At 34.6% G+C, this 23,051-nt stretch overlaps 1 protein-coding gene across 6 annotated transcripts in view; it reads left to right on the top strand.

The window, feature by feature from the left end:
• Positions 1–23,051, top strand: part of DGKB (diacylglycerol kinase beta) — a 782,610-nt gene that overhangs the window by 351,387 nt on the left and 408,172 nt on the right. For all 6 annotated transcript variants that reach the window (XM_004377415.2, XM_004377414.2, XM_023732276.1 and 3 more), the window contains one exon: positions 5,522–5,682. In XM_004377415.2, coding sequence (XP_004377472.1) covers positions 5,522–5,682 — 161 coding nt within the window. The remainder of the gene's footprint in view (positions 1–5,521; positions 5,683–23,051) is intronic.

The raw sequence follows: 23,051 nt of genomic DNA, 5'->3' as shown, positions 1-23,051 counted from the left end.
GGAGCAGAGTGAGTACTTTATTCATATTTAGAATTCAACAGTTTTTAAAAACTTTATTGTTTAAAGTAAAATTTTAATATTTGCATATGAGGTCTTAAAAATATTTTTTAGACTCACTAATAGGCTGTATTTACCTGAAGGTTACCAAAGAAGGGAAAACCTAAGTTTCTAAAAAGTAGGAATTGAATGTTAAATATTTTTAGTATCTAAACTCACAGAGAAGTGTGAAAAGTATCTACTAAAACAATGTGAATTATCCCTTGGGGAGCTTGTTAAAAATATAGTAGCCTGATCCCCCCCCACAAATATACTGAATGGAAATCTCTGGGGGTAGAACATGGGCAGGTGATTTTCTTTTCAAAAGACTCTTTAAGTAACTCTGATTTACAATAAAGTTTGAGAACAGTTGTTCCATGAATATCTGGCCAACTGATGAGCTATAAACTGTGTTTACATTAGACAGACAGATTTGGAGATTTAAAGGTTTGTTATATAATCTCTTTGGGAATTTCAGTAAGGATATAATTTAATAAAAGAGCATTACAAAAATATCTAGTTATCTCCCAGAATCTAAAGAGATAAATAGCTAAAAATATGATCATTGCTTATAAGATGCTTGTATTTGCCAGTGCTCATATATGTGTACTGATTGAAATAAAGGGAAACATGCATGTGTCTTCTTGTTATATTTTTCTGGAACATATTTTTGATGTTTGAAAAGTAATAATTTTACTTTTGGTTCCAAATTAGCAAATGACTTAAATCTCGGATTTGCTACAGAGTTCCATTTTTGGCATACTGAATTTCCATTTTTGGCATAGTATAATGATTGTATTATAAACTAGTAGAGTAGTATATTGTCCAAAGGCACAAGGACTGTAGTATATGTCAAAGTATATGCTACTGATGAATTCTCTGCAAGTATCTAGTAAGTACTGATGCTCATCTAGGTGCCAGATTGTATAGTAAGGAAATGAATGGGTCCTATCCTCTTGGAGATTACATTTTCATTGTGTAGACAGACAATAAATCAATGAACAATGAAATATATAATAGCAAAAGAAGATCAGGGCTATGAAAGGGTCAACCAGTGCAGTTATAGAAAACAGCAAAGGGATCTATGTAGCTACAGTGGTCTAGAGAGTGTCTCTGAGGAGGTAAAACTTAAGCTGGACCTAACAATGAGGAGGGAGAAACAGCTTCCTGTGTTGAAAGGACTGAACAGAAGACTGACGTAGCTGCTGAAGCAGTTGTGGGGTGGTGGTAGGTATTGGGGTGGGGGAGTGTGGATAGTATGAGTTTGGAGAGATACCCAGGGGCAGATAATGTAAGGATTTGTTGGTCTTGGTAGAAATGTCGTTAATTGAATTTAAAGTGTGAAGTGAAACTTAGAACTAGTTTCAGAAACAGAGTAACACAATGGCATTTAGGATTTCAAAAATTTACTTTAATTGTTGGATGGGAAAAATAAACTCATGAACAAATGCAAAAATGTGGAGAACCATATAATTTTCCATATGAGAACTTATTCTATAATTATCCTAATTAGAGGCTTAAAGGACAGGACTACCCTGTTGCCATTACCATTGCCACTGCCATCTAATTGATTCCAACTCATAGGACCCTATAGGACAGAGTAGAACTGCCGCATAGGGTTTCCAAGGCTGTAATCTTTACAGAAGCAGACTGCCACATCTTTCTCCCAAGGAGCGGCTGGTAAGTTTGAACTGCTGACTTTTCAGCGAGCAGCCAAGCACTTCACCACTGTGCAACCAGGCCTCCTTAAAGGACAGGGCTAGGGAGGTGGTAATACAAGTGAAGCCAGTAGACAAACTGGAGGTACATTTTTGTGGATAGAACTGATAGAACTTGCCAGTGGGTTGGAAAGGTGATTTGAGGAAATTGAGGTATCAAGGATGACTGCAAGATGTCCAAGTTGAGCAATTAGGTAAATAGAGATGCCATTTGCTAGAGTTTACTGGTAAAGAAAGATGCTCTGTAGTGCTATTATTTCTTGCTATGTGTATAACTTTAAGCAAGTTACTTAATCTCTATGTGCTCTGGGTTTCTCTTCTCGATTTGAAGAAAACAATAGTGACTGCCTTACATAGTAATAGTAGTAATTATTACACTTTATATGTGTGAAAGAAAGTAATTTATTCAAACAATAATCATTAAGCTCACTTAAGGTTAGTGGTATATATTGATTGGAAGCATCTTTTAGCAAGAATATTTTCATATTTTGGGAAGTGTAACATTATAAGAAGGTAGTATAGTATATCCTAGGGCATTTCAGAAAAACTTAATTTGCATTCTCCTTGCAATTTTTCTGGCAGCAATCTCTCTAGCAGAAATTTGCAGATCATTGCAAGCAAAATCTTGTTTTGTGTAAAGGGGTATAAAACAGAGTTTTTAACAGAGCACATTACTTGAAATATTTGTTGTTGCTTTTCTTTATGTGACTTTATTTGCTAGAAATTTCTGAGATTTAGATAGATTTAGTCATTATGACAACATCATACCATTATAAAGAAAATGATTATTAATTATACTTTCTTTTTGTTTCTTAGCACAGAGTGATTATAGACTCAAATCAAAATAGTGGAAGCAAAATAGTATGTCATTTTGGGAAATAAGCTTTTGCTTGCATATTTAGTGTTGATTTTTCTTTTTAAAAATTCTGACTTTCTTGAGTTCAAGAGTTTTATTAATAATCATTTGTCTCTATTTAACAAGCTTAGACATAGATACATTTAAAAAAAAAGTAGGATACAGATATTTGTAAAATGGGGGCTATAGTTTGGAATTCTTTATCTTTGTGAATTAATTCTGAATTACAATTGTTGTGGTTCTCAAAATAGAACTATTCATTGCCTACCTGATTGCCAGTTTACTTGGATAGAAAGATGATTGATTCATACTTAGTCATAAAAATGTTAGAAAACATATCCAGTAGTAAAGATTTTAAGCTGAGGAACTCTACCACCATCTAGCTCTGGTAGTTAATTTTCACTAAATTCATTCCTCCCATGTTCTCTCTTAGACATTTGCTGTTCTTGCCTTGTTCTTGTGTTACATTGAATAGTTACTACTGTTAACTTCAGATGTGGCTAAGGAAAAGTTCCAGATTTGATTTAAAGCACTGCTATTTACTCATAGTTCTGCTGTGTATGTGTGTATAATACTATATTATATTACACTATATGCAGTGGTTAAGAGCTTGGCCGCTAACCAAAAAGGTAGGCAGTTCAAATCCACCAGCCACTACTTGGAAATGCTATGGAGCAGTTCTACTATGTTTTATTCTATTATGTTGTATTGTATAAATGTAAATAAATTTATTCATGCCAGAAAACCATCATGCTTATTTTGAAACAAGAGTAGAATTTAGAAAATAGATAAATATACTTAGCTGTCTTTGAGTTAATTCAGTAGGCAAAATATTATAAAATTTATTTTGGGGGCTATTAGTTTATTCTTCTTAAAATAAATAAAACATTAAGAAAAAATAAAACATTGAAAATAAGGGTGGAAGTATTAAAAAACATCTGAAATATAAGTAATTGATAATTCTTTTAGTTTTATATTTAACCATTCAGTGTTTTGCCAATGAGTACAATTATCATTTTTTATATTCATATATTCATATGACATATCTAGTAAAATAATACTAGAGTCTCTTACTGTTTTTTTCTTTGTGTTCATTGTTTATTATCCTCTTTGCTGTATTTATTTAATAATGCATAATTTTTTAAAATCTCGGTAAGGTTAAGAACTGATGATGGGTTCCAAAAGAGGTTTTCCTGGTCTGACTGCCTGACCTTCTGATAGTTAATTGAACAAGTATACCTTAAATGTAATCTATTCCTCTTTAGGGAATGTTGGCATATTAGAGTACCTATTCTTTTTCTTTTTACCCAGTTAATTTTTTCAAAGATATGCGTGCTAACACCTCTAATGAAGACTCATAGCCTCTGGCATTTACTTGTTGAATGAATAAATTATTGAGTTACAGACCAAAGTTGGGCACAGGAAAAAAAAAAATACTTGAAAAATATCATTCCAAGTCAAAATGTAGTTCCAAGAATGTGTGTGTGTTTGTGCACACGCATATGTTGTGTATCTATGCCTAATGCCTCATGTACTGAGTCCTTTTATACATTATCTCATTTAATCCTCACAACAAACCTAAGGTTTTACAGAGGAGGAAACTAACGTTTAGGGGTCGCCATGAGTTGGAGGCCAGTTGATGGCAGCTGACAACAACAAAAAGAAACAATAGCAGAAAGCAACACAGCCAGTCTTAGCTACAATGTTTATGTGCTTACAGATACATGTAAGAGAAAAATGTAATCTTATGCAAAAGATTTCTTTTCAAACCATATTGCCCATCTATAGTATATTCATTTTTTTAAATGGATTTGTTGAACATTTACTCTAGGACAGACTTGGTACTAGGGACTGTGGAACAACGATACAGATAAGTATAACACAGGGTGCTAGATCCAAGATAGGGCTACTTCTGAGAACTGGGTGCTGTGGGACTGATAAGCCGAGCATCTGACTGATTAACCTGGGAATGTGCCTTCTGGAAAGAGGTGCTATTGAATTTAATACCTACAGAAAGAGTAGAAACAAGTCAGCCAAAAGAAAAGGGCACTCTGGGTAGATAGAATAACAGATGAAATAACCCAGAGTTTAAAAAAGAGCACGATGTTTTACTCAAATTGAAAGTTGTTCGTTATCGCTATAGGGGAGAATGTGAGGAAAGAAATAGAAAAGAATGAGGCTGGAAATTCCAGGTAAGAGGATATTGCCGTAGGTTAGGCAAAGATACAATGGTGATCTCTACTGAGATAGGGAAAGTGAGTGTGTAGAAGGGAGTGATGGAAAGGGAGAAGTCTAAAATAGCATCCAGGTTTTTTACTTTAGCATCTGGGTGGAGAATGGTGCCTTTTGGACATAGGGTGCACCTGTTGCCTTCCAGTCAATTCCAACTCATAGTGACACTATAGGACAGAGTAGAAATACCCAATAGGGTTTCCAAAGCTATAAATCTTTACAGAAGCTGACTGCCACGTCTTTCTTCCCCGGAGTAGCTGGTGGGTTCCAACCTCCAACCTTTTAGTTAGCAGCTGAGTGCTTAACAACTACATCACCAGGGCTCCTACACAGGGTCCACAGGGGGGAATATATAGAAACAGATAATGAATTCCATTTTGAATATGTTGATAAAGACTTTTACATGGAATTTACAGTGGGGATGTTCATTTGAGAGTTGGATATACTGGGGAGTTTTTACCACAGGAGAGAAATATGAGCTATAAATTAAAGCTAAAACTAAAATCTGGGTATGAGTATAAGAAGATTATAGATAATTATCTTTTGCTACAATTTGCTTAACAAATTCATTGTTTAGCTTTAGAATGATGTACACGTGTACATACATTCAAACACATATAAAAGCACCTTTTGTTATCTGTATATATTTTTCTCAAGATATTTTTTTTTTTTCCTTTAGGTTATGAAGGTGAGAATCTGATGAAAATCCTAAAAGACATTGAAAACAGCACAGAAATCATGTTGGACAGGTGGAAGTTTGAAGTCATACCTAATGACAGAGATGAGAAGGGAGACCCAGTGCCTTACAGCATCATCAATAATTACTTTTCCATTGGCGTGGTAAGATTTTCCACTAATTTTTTTTTACCTGTCCTAGATAATTGCCGTATGTAAACTCTTATACTATGAAGAGTTACTGAATATAGATAATTCCATTTTTTATTGTGTCAGCAAAACACCTCTTCTAATGGGCAATAATTTAATTTATTTAAAGTGAGAGTATTAGCAGTGGAAAAATTATTCATGTGTTAAACAAAGGAAAGAAACTATATTCTTTGTGATTGTTTTGACCATTTGTATTACTAAAATGAAGCTTAGAATGGTTTATGATAATGTAGTTATAAGTTTTAAAGTATAAGTTAAAACCCCTTATCAGTGAAAACGTGAAAACATTTCAGTTAATTTTAACTTACTTGGATATCCATATTATAATATTATCATAACCTACTGGGTTTTTATATATAGGCACTATTTTTAAATTTTGGTTAAATCTAAAGTGTAAAAAAGATACTGCTATGACTCTCAAGTGGTTAACAAGTCAAAAGGTAGACTTTTCACTTCATTTCTTTTAGAATCTTATAGCAAAAATAAAATATCATTTGGCAGTTGAGATAGTAAAATTTTAAGCCTTAAGAATTAGCAATTTCAACAGTTATTATATGTATATTTTAGACACTAATTATGGAATCTAAAAATACATTATTTTCAGCATTACATTCATTTTAATGTATGTCACTCAATACTAATCTATGTCCATGAATTTAGGAGTCAAGCCTTCTGAATAAGAAAACTAGCTCTTAGCCTTTGAGCAACATTATTAATCTGATTTTCTTTTTATTTGTCTGCACCATGGTGGTTATTATTTATTTCTCAAAAAATTGAAAGTAATATACTAATACATTTGAAGTACCTCAAAAAGTGGTGCATAATGAAGGCTAAGTACGAAATGTTTTTTAATACTATCACAATTATTATTGACAAGAAAATGTGATGTACCTTGGTCCATAGATGTTACCCTATTTATAGTAATATGAATAACCATATTTTAATAGCTGTACTAGGATATAATTTACACATAATATAAGTCACTTATTTTAAGTATACCTTTTAATGATTTTAATAAATTTATTTAATCTTATATATTTTTCTTTTTTTGATTGTGCTTTAAGTGAAAGTTTACAGCTCATGTTAATTTCTCATACAAAAATTAATACACATATTGTTTTGCAACATTAGTTGCAACCCCTTCAATGTGACAGCCCACTCCCCTTTCCACCCCGGGTTCCCTGTTTCCATTCAACCAGTTCCTGTCCCTTCCTGCCTTCTCATCCTGCCTCCAGACAGGAGCCACCCGTTTTGTCTCCTGTATGTGATTGAACTAAGAAGCACACTCCTCATGAGTATAATTTTTTGTTTTATAGTCCAGTCTAATCTTTGTCTGAAGAGTAGGCCTTGGGAATGGTTTTAGTTCTGGGTTAACAGAGCATCCAGGGGCCATAGTTTTGGGGGTTCTTCCAGTCTCTGTCAGACCATTAAGTCTGGTCTTTTTATGTGAATTTGAGTTCTGCTCTGCACGTTTCTCCTGCTCCATCAGGGACTCAGTGTTGTGTTCCCTGTCAGGGCAGTCATTGGTGGTGGCCGGCCACCATCTAGTTCTTCTGGTCTCAGGCTGATACAGTCTCTGGTTTATGTGGTTTTTTTGTCTCTTGGGCTAATATTTTCCTTGTGTCTTTGGTGTTCTTCATTCTCCTTTGCTCCAGGTGAGTTGGGACAAGTTGATGCATCTTAGATGGCCACTTGCAAGCTTTTAAGACCCCAGACGCCACTCATCAAAGTGGGATGAAGAACGTTTTCTTAATAAATTTTGTTATGCCAATTGACCTAGATATCCCCCCAAAACTGTGTTCCCCAGGCCCTTGTCCCAGCTATTCTGTCCCTCAAAGTCTTCAGTTGTATTCAGGAAACTTCTTAGTTTTGCTTTGGTCCAGTTGTGCTGACTTCCCCTGTATTGTGTGCTGTCCTTCTCTTCACCTAAGATGATTCTTGTCTACTGTCTGGTTAGTGAATTCCCTTTCCCTCCCTCCCCACCCTCGTAACCATCAAAGAATGCTTTCTTCTGTGTTTAAACCTTTTCTTGAGTTCTTATAATAGTGGTCTCATACAATATTTGTCCTTTTGTGAATGCCTAATTTCACTCAGCATACTGCCTTCCAGATTCATCCATGTTATGAGATGTTTCATGGATTCATCATTGTTCTTTATCATTGTGTAGTATTCCATTGTGTGTGTGTACCATAATTTGTTTATCCATTCATCTGTGGATGGGCACCTAGGTTGTTTCTATCTTTTTGCTATTGTGAACAGTGCTGCAATGAACATGGGTGTGCATTTATTTATTTGTGTGACAGCTCTTATTTCTCTAGGATATATTGCAACGGGTGGGATTGCTGGATCGTATGGTACTTCGATTTCTAGCTTTTTAAGGAAGTGTCAAATCGATTTCCAAAGTGGTTGTACCATTTTTCGTGTCCACCAGCAGTACATAAGTGTTACAGTCTCTCCACAACCTCTCCAACATTTATTATTAGGTGTTTTTTTTTTTTTATTAATGCCAGCCTTGTTGGGGTGAGATGGTATCTCATTGTAGTTCTGATTTGCATTTCTCTAATGGCTAATGATTGCAAGCATTTCCTTATGTATCTGTTAACCTCCTGAATGTCTTCTTTGGTGAAGTGTCCATTCATATCCTTTGCCTATGTTTTTAATTGGGTTATTTGTCTTTTTGTTGATGATGTGTTGCAGTATATTATAGATTTTAGATATTAGACTCTTACTGGATATGTCATAGCCAAAAAATATTTCCAGTCTGTAGGTTGTCTTTTTACTCTTTTGATGAAGTCTTTTGATGAGCATAAGTGTTTGATTTTTAGGAGCTCCCAGTTGTCTAGCTTCTCTTCTGGTGTTCGTGCATTGTTAATTATGGTCTTTATACTCTGCATGCCATGTATTAGGGCTCCTAGCATTGGCATTATTTTTTCTTCCATGATCTTTATCGTTTTAAATTTTATCTTTAGGTCTTAGATCTATTTTGAGTTAGTTTTTATACACGGTGTGAGGTATGGGTCTTGTTTCATTTTTTTGTAGATGGATATGCAGTTATGCCACCACCATTTGTTAAAGAGACTGTCTTTTCCCCGTTTAATGGACTTCAGGTGTTTGTCAAATATCAGCTGCTCACAGATGGATGAATTTTCATCTAGGTTCTCATTTTGGTTTCTTTGGTCTATGTATCTGTGATTGTACCAGTACCAGGCTCTTCTGACTACAGTGGTGGTATAATAGGTTGTAAAATCAGGTAGTGTGAGGCCTCCCACTTTGTTCTTCTTTAGTAATGCTTTACTTATCTAGGACCTCTTCCCTTTCCATATGGAGTTGGTGATTTGTTTCTCTATCTCATTTAAAAAAAGTCATTGGAATTTAGATTGGGATTGCATTGTATCTGTAGATCACTTTGGGTAGAATAGACTTTTTCACAATGTTGAGTCTTTCTATCCATAAGCAAGGTATGTTTTTCTACTATGCAGGTCTCTTTTGGTTTCTTGCAGTAGTGTCTTGTAGTTTTCTTTGTGTAGGACTTTTACGTCTCTGGTTATCTTTATTCCTATGTATTTTATCTTCTTGGTGGCTGTTGTAAATAGTACTGATTTGGTGATTTCCTCTTCGAAGTTCTCTGTTGGTTTAGAGGAATCCACCTGATTTTTGTGTGTTTGTCTTGCATCCCGATACTTTGCTGAAATCTACTAGTTCCAGTAGTTTTCTAAGTTTAGAACCTTTTTATCACCAAAAAAAGAGCGCTTATCCTCATTTATAATCAGTCCCAGATCTTTCCCCCATTCCAGACAACAGCTAATCTTTCTGCCTCTAAAATTTGCCTTTTCTGAATAATTCATGTAAAAGAAATCCTATAATATGTGGTTTTTTGCATTTGGATTATTACACTTAACGTATGCTTTTGATGTAAAATGTATCACTAGTTTATTCCTTTTTAATTGGTGAGTAGTAGTCTTTCATTGTTGATATATCACCTATTGTTTACTCACCGTTTTGTGTATTTGGTTGTCTCAGCCTTTGGCTATTTATGAATAATGCAAGTCTGTTGCGTTAGCCTCCCTAATGAATTTTTTGTTTTAATTATGGTACTTTTGAACTCCAGAGTTTACATTTGGTTCTTTTTATAATTTTTATCACTGTGTTAATATTTTCTATTTGATAAGTCATTATAATCATACTTTCCTTTATTCTTTAAACATGATTTCCTTTATTTCTTTTGATACATTTATAATATCTGCTTTGAAGTCTTTGTCTGCTAAGTTCAATGTCTGGGCCTCATCAGAGACAGCCTCTGTTGTTTGATTTTTTTTTTAAATCTTTTTCCAAGTAGTTGTTGCACTTTTGTAATTCTTTGTATACCTTGTATCTTTTGGTTAAAAACTAGAAATTGAATATATAATATATGATAACAGCTCTGGTTTCAGGTCCTCCCATGGGGATTGTTTTTGTTCCTTTGTTTATTCAGTGACTTGCCTGCACAAATTCTGTGGAGTTTCTCTTCCCTGTAATGTGTGAATGCTGATGCTTCTGCTTTTTTGTTTCATTTTTATTTTAATCCTTGTCTCCTAGAGTTTGCTTCTGTGTCAGTGTGATTGGTCAGACGATATACTCAAACATTTTGATCCAGATAGACTTCCTTCATTTGCCATTGAATTTGTGGTGTGTTTGGTGGAGAACTCATGTAAAGTGTCTAAGTCAGCTTTAGTTTTTACTATCTGCTAACACCTCTTGCATCTCTTCTGCTGACAAAAGGCCTCACATTTAGCCAAGGATGTATAGCCCTCTTTGGTGTCTCTGAGAGTGTTCACTCTTGCACATACATACAACTTTTCAGACATTGATATATGGGAGCTTATCCAGGCCCTTTATGATTGTCTCATTTCCTAGATCTCTGTGTTCAATTTCTGGCTGGTCTGCTGTTGACTGTTTTCCCTAGTCAGTTTTGTAAACTCAGGATAGTTTTAGTAATTGGCCTACCTCAAAATGAGTAAACAAAAATATGTCAGTATACTACAGAGTAATACGTTAACAGTATTTATAGTCACTATATTTTATGAAGGAGAAAGTATGTTATTCTGGCAATTCACTTAAGAGAACCTCAGTTAAAAAAAACAAAACAAAACAAAACCCTACTATACTAAATAATTATCCTGGTTGCCATATGGAGAAGGACTTGGAAGTTTGAAAAGTGGAAGAGACTAGCTTAGAGTCTCTTAGTAGAGCAAGAGACAGATGATTGTGAAATAAGATAGACCCACGACTACCTAAAAAATTGGAGAGGCTTAAGAAATAGGTTCCAATTAGAATTGACAAGGTCTAGAAATGAAAGGAGCCCTGGTAGTGCAGTGGTTAAGTGCTTGGCTGCTAACTAAAAGGTCGACAGTTCGAACCCACCAGCCACTCTGTGGAACAACTATGTGGCAGTCACCTTCCATAATGATTACAGCCTTGTAAATGCTACGGGGCAGTTCTACTCTGTCCTATAGGGTCGCTATGAGTTGGAATCGACTCAACAGCAATGGGTTTGGTTTGGGGGTTTAGAGAATGAAAGGAAAGGGAGTGTCAGTACTGATCCTGAGGTCTGGGGTTTGAACAATTAAGTGGTGCCATTTACTGAGTTGGAATTGATTATGGTTGACACAGGTTTGGGGCAGGATAAAAAGACATACTGTGTCTGCTATGCAGATTAGTGGAAATGTCAGGGCCGCGTTGGATATTTAAGTTTAGAGCAAAGAAGAATGCCTCAATTAGAGATAATTTTAGAGTCATTGGAATTTTTTTTTTTTTTTTTAACCTATGGCTGCATAACTCATCATCCTAAAACTTAGTGGCTTGAAACAATAAACATTTTATTATTACTCACAAATCTGTGGGTCATTTGGGTGGTTCTGTCATCAGGGCCAAGTTGACTAGGGTCTAGTTAGTTTATGCTGCTCCCACTCAAATGTAAAGCAATTGGTGCTGGCTGTTGGTGGCATAATGGCAGTGACTGACTGTGTGTCTCTCGTCATTCAGTAGGCTAGGCCAGACTTTGTCACCTGTGTATAGCCTCCCTTCAAAGGTAAGGAGAACTTTAAAAAGAAATCAAGATACTTAAATCCTTTCTCTCTCTCTCTGTATATATATATATTATGAAAGATTCACTAAAACCAATCACAAATTAAGCTACAAAGAATCTTACAAATTTTTAAAGAGTGCAAAGCTTAAAAACAAAATAATCTTATATAATTTAATTGTATCAGAAGTAATTAATAAAATGCTAGTCTAAAAACCCTAACATTTGAAAGTTTTAAAATGGATAACTCTTTATCAAAAGGAAATCCACAAGAAAATGGCAAACTATACAGAAAAAATATGTCATACCATTCTCGTATAACACAATGAAAGCCGTATTCAGAGGAAAATGTAGTCTTTCGTTACTAGAATGAATCAACAACGAAGGAACTTAATGCTCATAGTAAGAAGTTTAATGAAAGAATCATACCAGCTGAGGGAAAATACATTTAAAAATTCTGTAATGAATGGTACAGTATTTCTCTCTACCCACCCCCCCACACCTCCTTTCTTTGTGTATGTTTTTGTAATTGTTAGGTGCATTTGAGTCAGTTCTGACTCATAGCAAGCCTGCATAGAACAGAACAAAAAACTCCCTGGTCCTGTGCCATCCTCACAATTGTTGCTGTGCTTGAGCACATCGTTGCAGCCACTATGTCAATCCATCTCATTGAAGGGCTTCCTCTTTTTTGCTAACACTCTACTTTACCAAGCATCATTTCCTACTCCAGGGAAGGGTCTCTCCTGATAACATATCCAAAGTGCTTGAGACAAAGTCTTGCCATCCTCGCTTCTAAGGAGCATTCTGGTTTGTACTTCTTCCAAGATACATTTGTTCGTTCTTCTGACAGTCCATGCTATATTCAGTATTCTTTGCCAACACAAAAACTCAAAGGCAACAATTCTTCAGCCTTCCTTGTTCATTGTCCAGCTTCCTCGTGTATATGAGGCAATTGAAAATACCATGACTTGGGTCAAGCACACTTTAGTCCTCAAGATGATATCTTTGTTTTTTTAACACTTTAAAGAGGTCTTTTGCACCAGGTTTGCCCACTGCAATATGTAGTTTGATTTCTTGACTGCTGCTTCCACAGGTGTTGATTGTGGATCCAAGTGAAATGAAATCTTGACAACTTCAATATTTTCTCTGTTTATCACGATGTTGCTTATTGGTTCTGTTGTGAGAATTTTTGTTTCCTTTATGTTGAGGTGTAAAACCATCCTGAAGGCTGTAGTCTTTGACCTTCATCAGTAAGTGCTTCAAGTCCTTTTCTCTTTCTGCAGTCAAGGTTGTGTCATCTGCATATAGCAGGTTGTAATGAGTCTTCCTCTAATCCTGATGCCATACTCTTCTTCATATAGTCCAGCTTCTCAGATGATTTGCTCAGCATACACATTGAATAAGTATGGTGAAAGGATACAACCCTGATGCACAACTTTTCTGATTTTAAATCACTCAATATGCCCTTGTTCTGTTAAAATCACTTCCTCCTGGTTTATGTACAGGTTCTTCATGAGCATAATTAAGAATTCTGGAGTTCCCATTCTCCACAATATTATTTATAATTTGTTATGATCCACACAGTCAAATGCCTTTGCATAGTCAATAAAACAGGTAATCACCTTTCTGGTATTCTCTGCTTTTATCCAGGATCTCAGCAATGATATCCCTCATTCTATATCCTCTTCTAAATCCAGCTTGAAATTCTGGCAGCTCCCTGTCAATGTACTGCTGCAACTGTTTTTGAATTATCTTCAGCAGAATTTTATTTGCATGTGATATTAATGATATTGTTCAATAATTTCCACATTCTGTTGGATCACCTTTCTTTAGAAAGGGCACAAATATGGATCTCTTCTAGTCATTTGGCCAGATAGCTGTCTTCCAAATTTCTTGGCATAGACCAGTGAGCACCTCCAGTGCTGCATATGTTTGTTGAAACATCTCAATTGGTATTCTGTGTACTCCTGGAGGCTTGTTTTTCTCTAATGCCTTCAGTGCAACTTGGACTTGTTCCTTCAGTATCATCAGTTCTTGATCATATACTACCTCCTGAAATATTTGAATGTTGAGCAATTCTTTTTGGTACAGTGAGTGTGTGTATTCCCTCCATCTTCTTTTTATGCTTCCTGCATTGTTCAATATTTTGCCCATAGAATTCTTCAAAATTGCAAATTGAGGCTTGCATTTTTTCTTTAGTTCTCTCAGCTTGAGAAATGAAGAACATATTCTTCCCTTTTGGTTTTCTAACTCCAGGTCTTTGCACATGTCATTCTAATATTGTACTTTGTCTTCTCAAGTTGCCCTTTGAAATCTTCTGTTCAGCTCTTTTACTTCATCATTTGTTCCTTTCACTTTAGCTGCTCTACTTTCAAGAGCAAGTTTCAGAGTCTCTTCTGACATCCATTTTGGTCTTTTCTTTCTTTTTAATGACCTTTTGCTCTCTTCATATATAATGTCCTTGATGTCATCCCACAACTCGTCTTTGGTCATTAATGTTCAATGTGTCAAATACATTCTTGAGATGTTTTCTAAATTTAGGTGGGATATACTCTAGGTCATATTTTGGCTCTTGTGGACTTGTTTGAATTTTCTTCAGCTTCAACTTGAACTTGCATATGAACAGTTGATGGTCTATTCTGCATTCGTTCCCTGGTCTTGTTCCAACTGATGATATTGAGCTTCTCCATTGTTTCTTTCCACAGATATAGTAGATTTGATCCCTGTGTATTCCATCAGGTGAGATCTGTGTGTATAGTCGCCATTTATATTGTTGAAAAATGGTATTTGTGATGAAGAAGTCATTGGTGTTGCAAAATTCTATCATGCGATCATCAGCGTTGTTTCTGTCACCAAGGCCATATTTTTCAACTACCAATCCTTCTTTGTTTCCAACATCTGCATTCCAATCACCAGTAATTATCAATGCATCTTGATTGCATTTTTGATTAATCTCAGACTGCAGAAGTTGGTGAAAATCTTCAATTAAGATATATATATATGTGTGTATATATATGAATTAAACATTATAAATATATGCTATGTGTAAGTATATGTAAAATACATGAATTTTTATATATATGTAAAATAAATATAATTATAAGTATATGTAAATGGTATATATACAAATATATAAAAAACTTATAGATATTGATAATATGTAGATAATAAAACATAGATAATACTGTATCTGTAGATATAGCTATAGTACAGATAAAGGAAATAATGGTTATATCTAGAAGCTGTTACTTGGGGAAGACCAAGAAAAAAGTTTATCTGGAGTTTGATTAAAGTAAACAAGGGAAAGAAAAATTGTAAAACATTAAAATGATAAAGGATATAATCCAAAATTTCAGGAAAATAATTTTAAGAATATTCTGAATACTATAATAAATTATAATTATATAGGGTCCTTAAATGATAGTTTCTCTCAATGCAATAAAGCTAGAAATAAAACAAATGAAATAGATAAAAAAAATTAAGATAATTTAAAGATTTCAAACAAGCATTAATACAAATTTCCAGTTAAAATGGAATGAAAAGTGAAATAACATTGTTTAATAATTTACAAATTATATGGAGTTCATATTAAAAACCAATAGGGTGTGATCAAAACTACATACATGGAAAGAAGATAGCAATATAAGGTTTTATTATTTAAAAAAAAAATGTAAAATAAATGAACAAGCATTCAACTAAAGAAAGCACTAGAAAAAAGCCAATGAAATGAACAAAAATGTTAGGACACAGCAAATATAAAAGATGAAATCAATGAACTAGGAAAAAACAAAATCATCAGAATACAGATAACCCAAAGATTTTTTATTTCATAAAAAGCAAAAATATAGAAAAACCTGGCATGGGTTTTTAATGGAAAGAAAAAATATATATCATTATAAATATGAAATTATAACCACGTCTATGCAAAATAAATTTAAAAGTATATCATTTGCAACATTATGCCAGTAAAATTTATTATGTAGAAGAAAGGAATGTTTTCCAACCAAATATAAATAGCAGACATTTTCTAAAGAGAAAGAAGTAGCAAATCTAAGCCAGTGCTTCTCAAACTTGAGCTTATATCAGAATCACCTGAACGACTTGTTAAACTGCATTTTGGTGGTTCCCTCACTTAGGTTTCCTGTTGTATTAGGTTTAAGATGTTACATTTCCAACCAACTTCCAGGGGATGCCAATATTGCTTGTCTGGGATCATACTATGAGAACCACTGCTCTAAGAGAACAGCCAGAAGAAAAAGTAAAAACATAGTAAAACTCTCACTGTCAAGTCAATTCCGAATCATAGCAACCCTATAGAACGGAACAGAACTACCTCATAGAGTTTCCAAGGAGCGGCTGGTGGATTAGAACTGCTGACCTTTTGGTTAGCAGCTGAGTTCTTAACCACTGTGCCACCAGGGCTCCAAAATATAGTACAAGTCCTAAAATTGTTGTTAATTCACTTTACCCTTCAGATCGCAAGTAATTCTCATGTTTTAAAAATAATTTCAGTAGACAGATTAAAACAGAAAGTTTTCTCAATTCATTTTACATAACTATCATAACCTTAATATCAATACCTCGTATAGTCCAAAAATTAAAATTCACACATGCATATAAATGCAACAATTGCAAGCAACAATACTAGCAAATAAATTTAAATCATATATTTAAGTACTAAAATGCATTGACCAAGTAGGGTTTATTTCAAGAAAGCCAAAATGGGCCAATATTAACATAATTAATTTAAATAAATTCCAGGATTGTCATTTTCATGTTTAAAAACTAAAATATGCAAAACATTTTCAAGAAGTCAACAGTTAATATCATATTAATAGTAGTGTACAACAGGCATTCCAAATAAAATCAAGAAGACAAGACTTCATCTATCACTATTCTAGTCAATATTTTTAGAAACAGTAGCAAATTTAATAATGAAATATTTAAATAAATCATGTAAATATTGAAAAGTAAGAGATAAGTTATTATTATTTGAAGGCGATATGATTACACATATAGTAAATATAAATTGAAAAAATAAAACTAGTAAAGCAATATAAGGTGACTGGAAACTAGGTAGATATACACGCACGCAAAGCATAGCTTTCCTTTAAAATAATTACCATTTATTATGTAAATATGAATATAATTCAGTTCACAATCACAACAAAACTATAAAATATCTAGGTCTATATTTAATAAGAAAGACATGTGGCCTATATGGAGAAAACTAAACCATTTTAAGCAAAGTTATAAAATAAAATGTGAATTATAAGAAGTCATCTGATGTTCCTAGATGGAAAATTTAATATTAATAAGAGATTAAATTTCCACTAGTCAATTTATATACATTTAGTCCATTGCTACTGAGAGTCCTAATAGGATTACTGGTTGTTGATATTTGATTAATTGTAATTTGCAATTGGACAAATGCCATTGTAATTTTCTGAAATAATTAAAATTCTATAATGGAAAATTCTTTACCATGTACTAAATGCTATCAAGTTACTGTAACTAGAATATAAAAATCTGTTGCCATTAAGTCAGCCCTATGTGTCACTGAGTAGAACCCCATATGCTTCATCGGATTTTTTGACTGTCATCTTTATGGAGCAGTTCGCTAGGCATTTCTTCCAGGGATCTGTAGATGGATTCAAACCGCCAACCTTTAGGTTAGCAGTCGATTGCACATTACTTGTGCAACCCAGGCTCCTGTAACTAATATATGGTGACATAAAAATCGGTAAATGGAACAGTATAAGTCAGACAAAAAAAAAAAAAAAACAGACATGCAGGGAATTTAATAATTATTAGACGTTGAAATTTCAGATTATTTGTTAAAGAAGGAAATGCAAAATAAATTAGCAGGCACAATTAGTTATTCACTTGAATGAAAGTAAATTTATATTTCCACTTTATACTTCAAATTAAAATATAAATGGAAGCAATACATTTATTAGACACTAGAAAAAACACGAGGAGCCGAGGTGGTGCAGTAGTGAAGCACTCAGCTGCTAACCAAAAGATCAACGGTTTGAACCCACCAGAGGCTCAGTGGGACGAAGATGTGGCAGTCTGCTTCCACAAAGATTTACAGCCTTGGAAACCCTGCGGGGCAGTTCTACTCTGTCCCATGGGGTCTCTATGAGTCAGAATTGACTCGTTGGTGCACAACAACAACAAAGAAGACAATACAGATATATACTGTTATAATCTTAGAGTAGGACACGCTTGTCTGAGGCAAACAGTAAACCAAGAACTCATAACAGAAAGGCAATGAAAATGATATTCACAATCTTTTTTTTTTTAATGTTTGTTGAAACTGTCATTAACAGAAGACAAAGAAAATATTTCCGTGCACAAATAATAAACATGAGATTAATAAAGTAAAATATGGAATTATTTTATATTACTTTATTGTACTTTAAGTGAAAGTTTACTATTGAAGTTAGTCTCTCATACAAAAATTTATACGTACCTTGTTATGCGACCCTAATTGCTCTCCCTACACTGTGACAGCACACTCCTCCTTTCCACCCCTGATTTCCTGTGTCCATTCAACCAGTTTCTCTCCCTGTCTGCCTTCTCATCTCACCTCCAGACAGGAGCTGCTCATTTCGTCTCATGTATCTACTTGAGCTAAGAAGCATACTCTTCACCAGTATCATTTGATGTCCCATAGTCCAGTCTAATTTTTGTCTGAAGAGTTGGCCTTGGGAATGGTTTTAGTTCTGGGTTGACAGAGAGTCCAGGGGCCATGCTTTCTGGGGTTCCTCCAGTCTCAGACCATCAAGTCTGGTCTTTTTACTAGATTTTAAGTTCTGTACCCCACTTTTCTCCTGCTCCATCAGAGACTCTCTGCTGTGTTCCCTGTCAGGTCGTCATTGGTGGTAGCCAGGCACCATCTAGTTCTTCTGGTCTCAGGCTGATGCAGTCTCTGGCTTATGTGGCCCTGTCTCTTGGGCTAATATTGTCCTTGTGACTTTGGTGTTCTTCATTCTCCTTTACTCCAGGTGGGTTGGGACCAATTGATGCATCTTAGATGGCTGCTCGCTAGCTTCTAAGACCCCAGATGCCACTCACCAAAGTAGGATGCAGAACATTTTCTTAATAAACTTTGTTATGCCAATTGAAGCATGGTCCCTAGACACCCACCTGTGCTATTCTGTCCCTCGAAGTGTTTGGTTATATTCAGGAAACTTCTTAGCTTTGGTTTAATCCAGTTATGTTGACTTCCCCTGTAGTGTGTGTTGTCCTTCCTTTCACCTAAGGTAATTCTTGACTACTATCTAGTTAGTGAGTGACACTCTCCCTCCCTTTCTACCCTTGTAATCATCAAAGAATGTTTTCTTCTGTGTTTAAAACTTTTCTTGAGTTCTTATAATAGTGATCTTATACAATTTTTGTCCTTATGTGACTGACTAAATTCACTCATCATAATGCCTTCCAGATTCCTCCATGTTATAAGATGTTTCACGGATTCATCATTGTTCTTTATCGTTGCGTGGTATTCCATTGTGTGACCATACCATAATTTGTTTATCCATTCGTCGGTTGATGGACACCTAGGTTGTTTCCATCTTTTTGCTATCATGAACGGTGCTGCAATGAACATGGGTATGCATGTATCTATTCGTGTGATGCCTCTTATTCCTCTAGTATATAAAATATGGAATTTTTAATTAAAAAAAAAAATAGAAGAATAGACTAAGTCTGAAAATAACTATCGTAAGTAGCCAGATGAAAAGATTCCTAATGTTATTAGTTAACAGGGAGATGAATAATTATGGAAATGAAGAATACTTTTTTTGCCTTTCAAATTATTAAAATTATGGAAATTGATAACATATAATGTCAATAGGCATGTAGAAAAATGGTCACGTTCATATTGTTTGATGGACCCACAATTAAAATATTTTTTTTGAAAATAATTTGGTGTTATTTTTGAGAATTAAAAATAATTAGTATTATTTGATCCATCAATCCCATTTCTAATCCACAGGGAAAAAAAAAACTGATACAAAAATCTAAACAGCACTAATCATACTTAATTGTATAAAATTGACAAAAACATATTTATTGGTTTGAAAATGATATACAACTGGAAAATGAAAATAAAAAAGAAAATTTGTCCGTAAATATGCATTTGTTCCTCTATTTCTTCTTTCTGTTGATTCCAACTCATGTTGGCTCCATGTGTTACAAAGTAGTACTGTTCCATAGTGTTTTCTTGTCTGTAATCTTTATCAAAGCAGATCACCAGGCCTTTAGTGGCAATGCTGAGTATGTTCAAACTGCCAATCTTTAGGTTAGTAGTCAAACACACACTGTTTGCGCCACCCAGGCACCTTCTACCTAGCGCTAGTGCTCAATAAATGTTACAGATGTTGATGGTGTTCAGATATGAGTAATTGTTATAATGCTCTGGCTCTAAGAACCCATAAAACTGTCAGCAAGTATATATAACAAAATATTAACGATTTTTATCACTGGAATGGCAAAATATGGGAGAGAAATGGGAGTTTTACTTCTTAATTAATATAATTTAAAAATGTGGGACAATTAGTAATCTTTAAAATTTTATAGTATTATTAAAATACATTGAAATGTTTCTAAACCCACTTCTGTGGCACTTAAATTCTATTCAAATATTTGCTTTTAATCTGATCTGAATCCCTGCCTCTTATTGGATTGTTTTAATAATGATTTGAGATTTTCTTTGGTTTTATTTGCTTAGATCACATTTTACTTGAGTACTTTTCTTTACATCTGCTACTCAACTGATCATTTTTGTTTGATTCATCCTTTTGTCTTTTCCTTTCATTGATATGTACAACAATTTTATATGTTTATTATGTGAGTAGCCACTATGTGCTGGACACGATTCTAAATATTGGTATAGCAGGAATCAATATTGGAGGATACAGCAGGAAAAAAACTTCAGCTGTCTTGGAGCTTATTTTCAGACAGAGGTGACACCATAAAAAAGTGAAGAAATAAGATAATTTCAAATAGCAATAAGAGATGTGAAGGAAATGAAAGAGGGTATTACGATAGAATATGACGAATTATTTGATGCATTTTGCACAATGAATTAATTCATGTTGACCTGAGATGTCTTGTTCTATATTAAGTGCGCCAAACCAAAAAAGAAAAGCCAAACCCATTACCATCGAGTCAATTCCAACTTCCAGTGACCCTATAGGACAGAGTAGAACTGCCCTATAGGGTTTCCAAGGAGTTGCTGGTGGATTCAAACTGTCAACCTTTTGGTTAGCAGCCGAGCTCTTAACCACTGTGCCACCAGGGCTCCTTAAATGTATTAGCACATGACAAATTCTTCTGTTTTGCATGTTGTTCTTTGCATCTGCTTATTAAAGTTTAACTTTTTGTGTCTGTTTTTTTCAGGATTAGACTTTATGCATTCTGACGGTCTCAGGGTCCTAACCATGAGCCTTGTAACTACTGGGTCATTCATTTTGTTTTCCAACTTTCTGGTCTTTTTAATAGCTGTGGCTTTCCCAGTCTGTGACCACACTGATTCTGCCTTGTCTTAGTTTTGTCCTTGTGGCTTTGATTTGGAGGGTCAATTTCTGGATATAGTGCTGCTAGGAGAAGTAAAAGTAACTCTCATCTGGGAGCGATAGAATCCGTATTCCATGATCACTCCCTGAAGAAAAATATTCTTCTTTTCCACAGTGCAGCATGGAAAGAAGATGCCATACTTAATATGCATAGGGTGTATTTCAAATTTCAGAAGAAAGGCCTGGCAATTTACTTCTGAAAATCAGCCATTCAAAACCCTATGGAGCACAGTTCTACTCTAACACACCCAGGGTCGCCATGAGTCAGAATTCACTGGCTGACAACAAAACAAAAACTAACAACAACAGTGATGACAATTGTTTACCCAGGCAACATGTACAATGCTGTCAGCAAGGAGAGTATCGTAATACAGTATTAGGAAGGGAAGACTGTTAGCACACAAGATTATTCCCAGTGGAGGATCGAGTTAACAAGATAAACAAAATAACGTTCATATGGGCCACTTACTGAGGTATAAGTGCATTGGTGAATAAATATTTCTTAATATTTCTGCTGGCGTATGTTGTCTTATATTAACATAAGAAAAATATGAAATATTTAGTTTCCTAAATGCTGTTTAGGATTTTATTCCTAATGGGTTCGTTTAATAATTTCCCAAATATTTATTGTGTGCTTGTTCTAATTCCTTGGCTAAACACTATAGTGGATACAAAGATAACATGATGCCACAAATAGTGTAAATTCCAGTAGGTGGGGAGTAAAACAGAATACACATTAATCTTAGCTTTTAGGTGGCTGGAGCCCTGGTGATGCAGTGGTTAAGAGGTTGACTATTAACGAAAAGGCTGGCAGTTCAAATCCACCAGCTGCTCGTTGGAAACCCTAGGGGGCAGTTTTACACTGTCCTACAGGGTTGCTTTGAGTTGGAATCAACTCAACGTAATGGGTTTGGTTTGGTTTTTGGTTTTATGGGGCTAAAAGAGATACAAATTAACGGGTTAAGAGAATTAGTTTCTTTTCCTTTAAATTCTTGACATATATATCTTACTGTTTACTATAGTATTAAGTTATTATAAGGAGTATTTAGCCCTGCAATAAAAGATACGAAAAGTTTTTTACACATACGTTAGCAATTACCTTACTGTTCTGTAGTTAAAACATCAGGGTATAATAAACTCAACACAAATATCTGTATTATGTTCCAATTTTATTTGTGGAGAGGAAAATTTAAGATTACTTTGAGGCAGATTGCAGTAGCTATAGTGGTGTGACTTAGTATTTCAGCCATAATAAATGTTAAAATAATGAAAGATTTAAGTAAACCCATTTCTTAACTAAGTGTAACAGTAATCATCTTTGCAACTGAGAATATGCATAATTATGCATAATTAAGACCTATGAATTATCTTCCCTACCTCCTAGGTCTCTGATGCCAAGTCTGAAAAGGCCATGCATTATACCCATGGAAATGCTTCCACCAACATAAATTATATTTGGCTTGCTAAAATCGATAGATATTCAGCCACAAAATAGTGCTCATGTAAGACCATCTTAGCCCAATTCTGTTTTCCCTACATAGAGTCTTGATTTTGTAGCAGCAGTTAATCATCCCAGTAAGTTCCAATTTGGATACTCTTCAACACAGAAGTCAGCACTGAGAGCAGAAACAAGCAAGGCAGTAAGAATTTCAAAGGCTTCTGGAAAGGTCCTCCAGCTT

The sequence above is a fragment of the Trichechus manatus genome, unplaced genomic scaffold, assembly GCF_000243295.1.
Source record: "Trichechus manatus latirostris isolate Lorelei unplaced genomic scaffold, TriManLat1.0 scaffold00050, whole genome shotgun sequence".
NCBI classification, from domain to species: Eukaryota; Metazoa; Chordata; class Mammalia; order Sirenia; family Trichechidae; genus Trichechus; species Trichechus manatus.
The sequence above is the reverse complement of the archived record's forward strand: the minus strand, read 5'-3'. Positions and strand labels throughout refer to the sequence as shown.